At 41.4% G+C, this 13,508-nt stretch overlaps 1 protein-coding gene across 1 annotated transcript in view; it reads left to right on the top strand.

Moving 5' to 3' along the window:
• The window catches only part of bsnb (bassoon (presynaptic cytomatrix protein) b), a 56,229-nt gene that overhangs the window by 31,119 nt on the left and 11,602 nt on the right, over window positions 1-13,508 (top strand). Inside the window, 2 exon segments of the mRNA XM_062396650.1 lie at window positions 8,488-9,288; window positions 10,571-13,492. Coding sequence (XP_062252634.1) covers window positions 8,488-9,288; window positions 10,571-13,492 — 3,723 coding nt within the window.

The following is a 13,508-nucleotide window of genomic DNA, read 5'->3' as shown; positions in this document are numbered from 1 at the left end:
CATTACATTACATTACATTACATGTCATTTAGCTGACGCTTTTATCCAAAGCGACTTACATTTTTTTAGAACACTCATCATTTTATGAGGGGCCATCTAGGGGTTCAGTATCTTGCCAAGGACACTTAGGCATGCAGATGGGATAGAGTGGGATTCGAACCAGCAACCTTCTTGTTGCAGAGCACCCGCTCTATCCCCTAGGCCACGCTCTCCCCACTGTTCATTCAGACTGTCCCCAATGGAAATGGATACTACTGATAAAGGGACCGGACAGGACTTGAATAGATGGAATTTTATTTTTTATTTCACTTCACTGAAAACAGGATTGACCTGGTATGGTGATGTATAGAGAGACTTTATATACCTCACTAGTGTCGCAGTATTTAAACTTAACATGTGCGTAGATGTTGTTGTGCTTCTTTTCTGTTATTCAAAGTGTGTGACTTCATGTCTGGGCACCACACCTTTTGTGACATATAGTAATGTAAAGTTGCTATAGTAGCAGAGGGCCAAATTTATAGAAGGACATTTTTGCAAAATAATTGAATAGGCATATAAATATACATATATACATTATAGGCCTATGCCCATATGAGTTCCTTTTCAATTCTAAAGAAATATTAAAATATATGCTCCACTCTGGGCACTTCTACTCCATTTACCATTTATTTATAAGGGCGTAAGAGGCAATTTATTTATTTATAAATTTAATGAAAACACCCCAGAAGAAGGGCACTTGCTCTCCAGGAGGGAAAGCAGCGGGGGCTCGAGCTCTTCTTCTTTCTATCTACCCATATTCCAGGTGACATATTTCCCCACTCACCTTAAGCTCACCCCATTCACACCTGCTTGGCAGCACGCCCCTTTGAGCTCAAGGTGGTTAATAATTCACACTGACCCTCTGCTTCCATGACCTTCACTTGATACAAATTGATTATGACCACCTCTGTCGAACGCCTCATTAATCTCTGTAACACGAAGAACTTGAAGGATTATTACGAGCACTTCTGTCTTTTGTTGTTACGAACTTATCCTCTTTGTTTGACTTCTTTTTGCAATCTTGATAAGAGATGTGTGGTTAAAATAAGTTATATTAAAGGTGCTGAATGAAGTTGTGTTGATGGGGAAAAATATGAAAGCCATAGTTGAATTGAGAGGAAGTTCTTTGGGAGGAGTGATTGAACATGTAAATGGTCGGTAGTTATTTACATTGTGCTTTATTTTTTGTCTTGATGTCCACTCAAGATGCTTTTTAGTACAGTTTTGCCAATTGCCAATTAACACACATATTTATACCGTGTATCTGTGTGCAACACATCCCCCGCCGTTGCCGGTACAATTAGGGATTCAGTATTTTGCCCAGGGACATTTTGGCATGCAGAATGGGGGATGCTGGGAAATTAAAACCTTTTGGTTAGTGGATGACCTGCTGTAACTCCTGAGCCACAGCCGCCACACACTGTTTCTAGTTGTGTTTCCCTGCAGAATGTTATTGTCTGTCTTTTGTTAGTTGACTTAAAATTTCTCTTACCATCATGTTCTCCATTGTTTTCCATTCCACTTTCAAGTATTTGGCTGATACTTTAGCCTTCTACCATTGAAATGTTGAACTTTGGCTTTCTGAAGAGGAAAAGACTCCTGCACATTTCTCTGGTTCTTTACTGAGCCAGTGAAGAAGTGTGTGGATGTCTCTCCTTCTTCATATGTGTGTGCTCCCCCTACGCACCTGCCACAATGACTATTCAGATCTGTAGAACCTGTGTTTTCTTAAAGACAACCTGAACTGGGGAAATGAGCCTCCTCTCTTTCCTGGTAATGAACACCTTGAGTAATGTTCTGTATCTGAGGGAGGTATCCTGACTGCATTTAATGACAGCTGACATTTCCTACTCACAGTTTGTGGTCTGGTTCCTGGCAGAGGAACCATGCAGGGGACAGACTCTCACTGTGACATGACTGACAGTTAGAGAGGAATACTGAGGTTGTGTAGGTGACAAGCAATACGTCCATCAAATATCCATATGTGTGTGTGTATATATATATAGATGTATACTGTATATATATAGATATATATCTATATATATATGTGTAAATATGCCTGAGGAAAAGTGGGGCAGAGGGGTGTGACTGCCACTGGCGCACAATATAAGAGCTAAATGGTTTATAATGGTTGGTGTTGAATATGTAGCCTACACCAAGTGCGACATTTGGCAGGATGCTTGAATCTGCTTTTGTAAGTGCTATGTCCTCTTTTGTGTGCATTCATGTTGATGTGTGGGTGTGTGTGTGCTCCCACGGGACTCCTTAACTGCACTCTCTGGCTCCCTCCATGGGCAGGAAATGTTAAAGCTTTCCCTCAGTTTTTTTCTTTTCCTCAATTTTTATACATTACAGGTTTAAGTTTGGTGCTTTAGTGTACCAAGATTTGAATAATGAAATTAATGGAAAATTGTTTATTTTCATTTAACCTAAACAGTTTGCAGATTAACAGAAAAATAATGGGAACCGCTTTAATTTAGTGTTTTGTTTTCCTTTCAAAAATGAGAAAAATGCAGATTTCAGCATCTCAAGCTTCTCCTTATTGTCTCGGTTTCATATTATTGGGATTGAATATTTTGTGGTTTTAACTGTTGGTCACACAAAATCAAGAATTTGATTTATAACCTCAGAAACTTAGAGACTCATATTGACGGTTCAGACTGTTCAATATGTGAATAATTTAGAAGAAAACACCACATTAAACAATAATGACTAATTAGTTGGAGCCCTTATGTTTGTATGATGGTGATATCTTTTATTGTTATCTTGCACATTTGGAAGTATCTGGGTAACTACAAAAATTAAACAATGATGAGTGCTTGAAATCCTCTTTTTAAAAGACATCCTGCAGTAGTTTTGTAGTTCATTTAGAAAACACTGAAAAAGTTTGCCTGAAGTAAGTCAGCTACTTTTTGTACTTCCTGGCTGTTGTTTTTAACAGCTCCAGGAACACCTTTAACAGCCTGAAGTTCATCTCCTGCTGTGGAGTACTTCGTCGTCTTGCTCCATTATGTTTGAGCGTCATAGGCCTTTATGGGATCATTCCAAACTGAGAGAGATGGTAAACAAGGTGGGATTTTAATTCAGGGTGGAGCATTTCTTAATCAGATGAGCCACAAAGATGTTCTATCCGAGCACTTTCATTTGTCATTCACAGACCTGCTTTTAGCTGTGGTGTCATTAGATGTTTGCTGCCTGGATAATTAACAAACTTTTTTCCTTATACTTTTCGTAGTGTGATTCATTACATAATTTGTTAAATCTGAATCCAACCACACTCAAATAGACACAGGACTGACGCTTTTGCACTAATGCACTCAAGGTTGCACACACTTGCATACAGTACAGTACTTGCACCCTCTCTCTCTCTCTCACACGCACACAGACACACATTGTGTGAGTAATCAGGGCTGTAATGTCTCAGCAAGCTCCTCTGAGAATGCAATCAATCTATGAGAAAGGGATCAATCTCTCTGACCTTTTCCTTGTGGTAACCTGCAGTGTTCAATCTCTCATTATTTCCACAGTGAAAGGGCAGCTTTTCAGGCTCTCAGCTGACTGGATGGAGAAACACTACACTGCTGCGGTTCACACTATCCACTCTTGTCTCTTATGGCAGATGGACTCTTGGCACTGTAGCAAACTGCATGTAGAAATCCCCCCCAAAACAGACCTCCCATTTGTCCCTTCACCGAACATAACATAAAACACTTATTCGTCACCATTATTGAGCTTAATTAGAGCTCATCTTACTGCAGATACTACAGCTGTGGAAAAGACAGTTGAAAAACCTCCACAATGCACCGTATCCTATAGAGTGTGTTTCAAGGTTTTGGATTCCCCATGAGCTGAAAGTGCTGCTGCTGAAGAAAGCACGTACAAACGGAGAAACCACATGGATTCAAATTTCCAAAACGTGTGTGAAGAATTTTAAAACAGAATGTCAATCTGTGCTCGTCCTTGTCTTTAGATTCGTAAATGTCAAGGAAAACTTTTACATATTCAAGTACACATTTGCTAAAATAATACACCCCATAGACATCTTTACCAGTAACATTATTATTAATAATAATATAACATCATTACTATTGACCCACATTCATTCATTAAAGTGTGCATGGTAGGTGCATTCTGCAGTGCATTGAGCTCTCTGGGCCACCACAGAATTACAGTTTTCTTCCGGCACAGAATAGATAGATTGAATGAGGACAGGCCGGCAGACAGGGCCAGTTGCTGAAGCAATTTACTGAAGCTCAAGTCAAACATTTTCCTGTTAACTTTGGCATATTGACATTTTGATTGGATATGCAATTGACCAATTGATGCCCTAGCTGTACTGTAGGAAAGACTAATAGAGGGGAGCTTTCCATCAAAAACTGTATGTTCTGTCACATTTTTTGTCAAACGAGATGCTGAACACTTGGTTGTACTCATTAAATGTTGCAGTGAATAAGAACAGACACTAAATGCTTCAAATACGATTGACAGATTACAGTCGGTATGTAGGCTTGTCAGCGGCCACTGAGTTGCAGTTCGGAGCCAAGGTTAAGTACACTCTCCACCGAGCAGACAAGTTAACCTCCCGCCATTTAATGAGTTTACCAATTCACTAACGACATGATCTCAGTAACGAACTGAGCCTGCTGCTGCCATGTGATTCCCCCCCCCCCCCCCCCCCCCCCCCCTCCACACACACACACACACACAACCAAACGCACCAACAGTGAATTCCGTAAAGCACAGAATGTAAGAGATCCAGGTCACTTTTAAGTTCTGGAAGTAAAAAAAACAAGAATCTGTAGTTATACCTGCTGTTCCGTTTTGATGTATTGAGCGGTTGAAGTATTCTGCGTGCAGTGCTCAGGTGCGTTTAAGGTCTCTCTCGGAGGCTCAGTCCTCTATACGGACCTGACTTTCTCCACACAGTGTGGGTAGATGTGGGAAGCACAGCCCTTCCTGCTCACTGCTGTACATGCTAAAGCACTCTACATGAATAATTTGCTACTCCCAGCTCCGGTTTGTCCTTGCTCCTCTCTGCCTTCACCCACGCAGTGATGTTATGCTGATTCAGGAGCAAAGAGGGGAGTTTGGCAGTGCCAACAGGTCAGGAAGAAAGCTGCTCCATGGATGAAAAATACCTAAATATATCTAATTTAAATAGCTAATTAGATTCTACATGTATTGTCCATCCTGAAAACCTTCTAAAGGTTTATTGGATGTGGCTTTGAGGAAGGTAGAAGTAGAGTTTTTAGAAGGGATGGTAATGTGATAATATGTGTGCAGTGCATTTCAGTGTTCATACTGTTGCAAAGCTGCTGTAGTTTTCTGTCTCACCCATCGTCATTGTTGACTTTATACATTTTTTAAAGAACCAACACAGATGGTCATTTCTAAAAAGTCCTGCACCTGTTTATATATAGCCTGTCAGTGGAGCACTTGAGAGAGATCAAAACAAAGTGAGCCTCTCTGTTTGCTGTGCCAATGGCTCCGTGCACATTCCGTGGTCTCAGTTGAGACAACTGATTCCTGTAGGATTTGTGGAAAGTGTTTGTATCTTCAGCAGAAAAATAGCATCAGTGACAACAACAATTTCCAATGTAGCAACCATATCTGTCTTCACTGAGTTATATTATGTTTGGTTTTGTCAGTTTGTTGTATTTAGGAATGTCACTTTGTCAAACTGAGTGGGTGTAGTTACAGCACAGTTCTAACAGCCGCTGTGAGTTTTTAACGTCCTTGAAAGGTTGTTAAACTGGCAAAATGTCAGTCTCTTATTTTATCTGCTTTTAAGCTGAAAAATGTTGTTGCTGCCAACACTAATCTTAACGTTGCTGCCGCATTATTCATGGTCAATAGCATATTTTCACAGTATTCATGAATCAGGTTGCATCATCTCTAACAGAGGGGCTTGTTGCATAATTCAACACTCTTGTTGCATAATGGCTCTAATTGAGGTATCACAAGGTTCTTTGCATGTTGTGTTGTAGCCATCACTGGCACTGCTCTTTGGTGTAGGATGCTCCAGGTGAGATTTAGCCAGGCTTTGTTCAGCTGATGCCATTTGCAATTTTCAGAGAAAATATATATCCATAGCGACGTTTCCAAAAAACTTTTCAACACTTTTAGTAAGCAGCAGTCAGCAGTTTTTTGGTAGAGCTGTCTTAAATAAACCTTTTGTCTGAACATTGTACCTGCTCAGCGCCAAACAGCAGACGAGGTTAACTGGCTGCTGAAGAATCATCGAACACACTAAATAACCTGACAGTTTCTTCTTTATTTGTTGATGACCAAACCACGGCTACAATCCAGAGATTATGGGGCTAAAATTGGTCGGGTGGCCAGAAACGCAACTCCAATGGGGTGATAATGTTGCTCTCTGTCTGCTTGGTGTGTACTTTGGTTACTGTTGGCCATCATGAAAAATGAATAAGGTCATAATATGTCAAGTCTGTGTGACTGAGTTGGCTTTCATACCTGTTATCTGAAGTTTTACAATCTAAATCTGTAGTAGTTACACTTTAGAAATGAATGATATATTTGTGATTCTCTGTTTTGTTTGTCAATGAGAGAGACATGCAATAGCAGACTCCTATCATTAGCCTGTGAAAGATATTCACAAATGAATAAGTTACGGAACACATATAGTACATATTACTTCTTGTGGCCATTATCTTCACTATCTTCAACACCTTCATCCTTTTTCTTTCTCCATCTTCCTTCTCATCCCTTTTCTTGTAAATTATTTGCTGGAGCTTTTTTGTCTCCCCATCCACTTCGGCTAGAGTCATTTTAGAGTCAGACTATTGTGTATAGATTTTATTTTATTCTATTATTAATTACTTCAGAAATCAGTTACTGGACATTTCGTAGATATATTCTGTGACGTCCACATCGCTCTTTCAGTGAGGTCAATGACCCACGTTTTCTACACGACTGAACTAGAGCAAATCATCACTATACCACTCACTCAGGGCCTGATCCATTTCTCTACACAGGTTTAGCACAACGTGATAACAGAGACAAACTGTGTCCTACTCAGATCTTATCTGGAGACATACGTGTATCTGCCAACTGCTGGTCTCTAGGTTCTCTACAATAAGGTTCCTAACATTTAGCTCGCAGGGTCCTATCAGGACACGTTGTCACTCTGTCCCTTCCTCTCTTTGTCTTACTTGGACTGTTTTCTTTTTCTCAATTATTTATATCACCCAGGCAGATAAGTCTTCTTAAGGACACCGCCTGGCTCAGAGATTTGACAGAAGTAACACAAGCCTAATAACTTCACAAAGTACTGCATTTAAAAGTTGCATCATGATGAAGAAGTATGTCCATCATAAATAATATTTTATAATAATATTTATTTGCAGCCCTCTCTGGCATCTTGACTACTTAAAGTGAAGTTAAGTCGCCCACTGATACAGTCACTGAACACCTGCATTGTTTTTATTTAGTAGCCACTCCTGGGCATGTTGTTGAATTCCATCTTCTGTATTTATTCTTTTGAAGTGTGACAGCAATAAAAGAAGTGATTAATGGACAGATGGTAATCAGTAATAAAGGGTTTTATGAGGTGATTTGTATAGTTGTATGAGTCGGTTACACACAAACGCTCCGGCTTAACGCCCGAGGCACAGATAATTATCGTAGATTTTTGAGGGCTGCAAACAAACATGGCGCAGCCATCTCTGTCTTCAGCTTTCCTTTACCTTCAATACAGTATATCCAGTTCTTATCATTGAGCAGCTTCATTGATCTTCTGCATTGACCTGAAATTTAATCTGCTTATGTTAATGTCCGGGCTTTCAATGGCAAGACTTTTTTTGTAGTTTCAGGATATATAACTACCTCCAAACATACAGCTCAGTGATGGTGAGGAATGAATGCTGCTGTTGCAGATAAATGATTTGCTTTAGACTCAGTAACGGGTCTCGTGACACTTACACCCCTATGTTCTAATAGCAGATGTGTCAATTTGTATTCACAGCACACTCTTCCTCTGCGTACTCTGTTCAAGAGAGCTTAATGCTGTCGAATGATTAAGTCTTCTAGAAGAGATAAAAGCCCTTGTTTGGACAGGCCATCAAATATGTAGTTGTTCTGACTCATACGGAGTCCTTGGCACCATATGACCGTTTATAAAGCAACGACTCTCTGGCCCTATTCATTTAACATTCATAGAAACATTTATATTTCCTTACCTATCAATAATCATAAATAATGTGTTATCACAGTTCGTATATCTAAGTAAACACAAATGTTGAGCATACAAGTACTTCACCAGATTGCTGCTGTTTAAACAGTTAAACCATTTTGTTGTTTGGTTTGTTGGCACGGGTGGAATGTAGATAACCCAAAAAAATGATTTATTTTGCTGATAGTTTGTCAGATTATTCTGATTACTTCATTTCAGAATTGCTGATATGTGCTCTCTCTGTGATTTTTTTGCAGAAGAAAGAATGGCTGTGCTTGAACTGCCAGACGCAGAGGGCCTTGTCAGGAAGCTTGGGAGATATCCCAGCTCCTGCTGCACACCCTGTTGGATCCCCCCGACCACCTGCAACAGCTAATCAACAACCCTCTCAGCAGAAAGGGCCCAATCAACTCTCAGGTCCTAGGCAACCACTGCAGAAACCACCGGGTCCCCAAGTAAGTGGCCCCCTCTCTCCTGTGAAACAGGCAGGGCCTGCCCCACAAACAAAGGGGCTTATCCAAGCTTCCCCTCAAAACAAGGGTTCTGCCCAACCTGTTCTTCAAAACAAAGGTTCAGCTCAGTCAGCTTCCCAAACTAAGGGCACAACACAACCCACAGCTCAGAGTAAGGGTCCTCAAATGAAAGGTCCTATTCAGTCACATGCTCAAAGCAAAGGGCCTGTTCAGTCTGCAAACCAAGTAAAGGGCCCGAGCCAGGCCAAAGGGCCGACCCATACAAAGGGACCTGCTCAGCCCTCAGCTCAGTCAAAGGGCCCTTCTCACCCTGTTGGTGCCAAGGTTTCATCTACCCCTGGTAAAGCCACACCCAACCACGCTAAGGCTTCTCCATCCCTTTCAAAAACAGCACCCACTCAGTCTAAACCCACAGGTAACAACCAGACCCGCAAACAGCTGCAGAGCCAGGAGAAGACTAAAGTTGCATCTAAATCTGTCAAAGAAGACGTCAAGCCCTCACAGAAGAAAGCATTGCAAGAGATGGCCCCTTCAGCCAAGGACATGAAGATAGCTGAAGATGCACAGAAGTCAAGACACCATGAAGTGAGCTACCTGCAACATCTTCGCCTTCACCTGTTACTCTTGATTCGCCTTTTTTATTTTTTGTAACCATCATTATCACCATCATCAACCGTATCATCCTCATTGACAGCATCATCATCTAAAACATAGCCACCACCATTATCATCATAAAAGCCTTATTATTTTTACCATGTTGTGACCGTTCTCGTTTTATTCTTTCTTGATTATGATTTTGAAGTTATCATGTTTCATTCAGTGTTATTATTAGCAACATTGTTCTTCCTATTTTACTTTTTCATTATCACCAAATGATTATACCATCAACATTTTTATTTTATTGTTTACCCTCAGTAATACCAAATTCAGATAGTAGTTTATCATCAGCTTGTACTCCTTCAAATGTAAAAGCAGTTATTACATATTAGTACATTATCACAACATAAACGTGCCTTTATTGAAATTACTCCATTTCAGGGTAATAATCTTCACCATCATCATTGTCTTCAACCTTGTACACTTTTATTTTACCTGTATCAAATGCAAGTTTTTTTTTTTTTTAAATGTGACACGTTGTGATGATATTTTAATCATTCTAAGCATGTTCGTTATTCTTCAATGGTTCGAAGAATGCAATGGAGAATGCATCAGAAAGGGCATTCAAGCATGTAACCAAATGACGTTTGTCTGTAGATGTTTGTATCTTCAGCTGTCTGTTATATTCACTGTGTGTCAGTTTGTATTTACTCATCTGTGTGTACAAAACATTTAAAGGCAAACTCAACCCAAATCAATACAATAAATCTTTAGCTTAAATTCCTAAAACAGGCTGAAATAATTCTTCATTTAGGATTCACACTAATTATCCTGCTTTGAATGTTGTTTATATTCACATATACAACTTAAAGTTTGTGATTTATTTAGCTTTTTTTGCAGGATGACAAATGTACATGAACAAAAATGTGGCTGTGGTATCTGTAATCTAATTTGCCTTATTTCTGAAACCAAAGTACAATACAACATACATATTTGGGTTGATTTTAGCCTACAGTGTTACTAATGTTAAGTGTTTGTTCTTTGCAATGTAATTATTATCTAATATGTTAGTATCTGAGACTATTTCATCTGTATTAGGCCCATTACATACATTTTACTCCCTTATTATCTGAAAATGCTCCTAAATATATCACTGATGATGTGTGTGTAGTTACATGCAGGCATTTAATAGACCTTGCCATGAGGTGATTTGTGAGATAAAGAAAAATGCTTTTTTTAATCTTACATCTCTCTTTCTCTTCTTCTTTAGGATTCCAACAAATCAAGTACGCAGAGTTTAAGTGACACTGGATACTCTTCAGATGGAATCTCCAGCTCTCAAGGGGAAATTATAGGCCAGATCCGAGAAGAAGGAATCAAGCTGAGTGAAAGAGGTGCTCCCATCCCCTCAGAAATCACCAAGCTAGAAAGCTCAATGAAGCCTCTGCTAGGGTCAAAGACCGCCTCAGATCATAAGCTCAGGCCACATTCACTGTCAGTTGGACAGGGCCGGGACTACAATCCTGAAGATGATGCAGCAAGGGATGAATCAGAGGATGACCTCAGTTGTAAGCTTCGCCATGATTATGTGGAGGACAGCAGTGAAAGTGGTCTCTCGCCATTGCCAGTAAGACAGAAGAAGTCGCATAAAGAAATTACGGATGAGGAGTTCATGAGGAGGCAAATTATGGAGATGAGTGCTGATGAAGAAGAGTTGGAGGATTATGGAAACCAGAAGACTAAAAAGGGACATCGAACCAGTGGGGATGGAAGCAAAGAGAGACGACGTCTCTCCCACCATTCTAGTAGTTTTGAGGATGACACCAAGGGATCAGAGGGCGCATACAATGCCAATGAAGAGGAAGATGTTGTAATGGCCGGAGGTCTTCGACGCTTTAAGACTATTGAGCTGAATAACACCAACCGAGACATGGAACTCAGTACCGAACATGACCTACGGGAACCAGAGCTAGAGATGGAGAGTCTGACTGGTTCTCCAGAGGAGCGGTCCAAGGGGGAATATTCATCAACTCTGCCTGCCACCACTCCCAGCTACACCTCTGGAACATCCCCCACATCTGTATCATCCATGGAGGACGACAGTGACAGTAGCCCTAGTCGCAGGGCAAGACTAGAAGAGGCAAAGCAACAGAGAAAAGCTCGACATCGTTCTCAAGGGCCACTGCTGCCCACAATAGAGGACTCATCTGAGGAGGATGAGCTCAGAGAAGAGGAAGAACTACTTAGAGAACAGGAGCAGATGAGAGATCTAGAGCAACAGAGGATCAGAAGTACTGCTCGAAAAACAAAAAGGGATAAAGAGGAGCTACGGGCACAGAGACGCAGAGAAAGATCCAAAACTCCCCCCAGTAATCTTTCACCCATTGAGGATGCATCGCCAACAGAAGAACTGAGACAAGCTGCAGAGATGGAGGAGCTTCACAGATCATCTTGTTCTGAATACTCCCCATCTATGGACTCTGAGGCAGAGGGCTTTGAGATGATTGGTGGAAAGCTTTACAAAACAGGAAATGAATATAACCTCCCAACCTTCACTTCACTCTACTCCCCTACAGAAAAGACATCAGCAGTCTCACCATCTGATAAAACACTAAAAAGTGCAGAGGAGGTTTATGAGGAGATGATGAAGAAAGCCCAGCTTATGCAGAGGCAAGGACAAACAGTTAATCAGCAGAAAGGTGCCTCTCAGCCTGATGGTAAACATCACCTTGAAGCAGGAGCTGTCCTAACCCCTGGCTCAAGTCCAACACAGGTAACTGCACCAATGTCCTTTTCGACATCAGGATGTGATCCAAGAATCCCAGGAATTCATGCAGCACAGCATCTTTCGAAAGAAACTCAAAATAGGATGATGACACAGAGTGCCAAAATTGAAGGTGTTGTTGGAGTTGCCACAACTAAAACCCAAGTCAGTCAGACTGCCCCAACTAGACAAACAGGTAGCACAGTGTCTGCCGGCAGCAGAGCGGGCACTCAGAGGCCAACACAGGCATCCGCTGACTCTGGCACATCCTCCCTAACCTCCAAAGTCTTTTCCCTTTTCAAAGGTCCTAGTCCCCCAGTTTCACCCGCCACTTCTCCAGCACAAAGTCCAACACATATGCCATCTGTGCGACCCACTGGTGGTAGTAGTAGGCAGCTGCCTACCTTGCCTGGTGGTCCTACATCAGCTACAGCCTCCCAAGGAGCTCAGGTACCTCAAAGAGCAGTTTCCCCACGTCTTGCACGACAGCGGTCCTCTCAAGATTCACCAGTGATGGTAATAACCCTAGGCTCTGAAACAACTAGTCAAGCAAAGCCTCTAACTGTAAATTCTTCCACTTCCCCTTTGTCATCACCAACACAGGTCAGTTGTAAAACATTGTATAGCTCCCAGCCTTCTTCAACAAGTTCTCCAACTTCACCACAAATGTATCCATTGCAGCAGTCTCCTAGACATTCTTCACAGATGGTTCAAAGTTTTGAAAATGAAAATATATCTCTATGTAACTTTCAAGCAACTTCAAAGGTTATGGGTCAGGGCCAAACACATCCAAGCGGTCATGTAGTGGATTTGAGAGCCCAAGTGAGGCCTGCCCCAATTATAATGACAGACCAGGGGATGGACCTAACATCCCTTGCCACTGACACAAGAAGATACTCTTTAGGAGCAGAGCAGCCATCTAGTCGACACACAGCAGTGCAGCCTCTTATTATGAACCTAAATGCCCAAGAACAACCCCATGTCTCTGTATTTACACCCACCACAGTTAGTGTCACAGTTACAGGTACAACATTCATGTCCCCATCCAAGCATCCAGTGGTGTATGGAGATCCTTTGCAAAATCGAGTGGATCTGGGGCAAGGGGTTGGATCAGCTGTTTGTTTAACCCAGAATAAGCCTCCGATTACTGACCCATCTATTCCCAAAATCGATGCCTGCCTGGAGAACCTAGGCATACAACAGCAACAATTGCAGTTACAGCAGCAGAAGCTCCTGCAGCAGCAACAACTTCTTGAGCAGCAGCTCCAGCAACACCATCAACAATCATCCTTTGCTCGTTACAATTTAGCTAATCAGGTCCAGCCACTGTTAATGAAACAAGACCTTGTAGTGAGCCAGACAAGCAATAACCAGTCTGTAGTGACTACAAGTGCCATACCTAGAGTATCCCCCCCAGCTCACCCTTCAGTGTCTGGGGCTACTG

Source organism: Platichthys flesus, chromosome 2, assembly GCF_949316205.1.
Source record: "Platichthys flesus chromosome 2, fPlaFle2.1, whole genome shotgun sequence".
Taxonomy (NCBI): Eukaryota; Metazoa; Chordata; class Actinopteri; order Pleuronectiformes; family Pleuronectidae; genus Platichthys; species Platichthys flesus.
The sequence above is the reverse complement of the archived record's forward strand: the minus strand, read 5'-3'. Positions and strand labels throughout refer to the sequence as shown.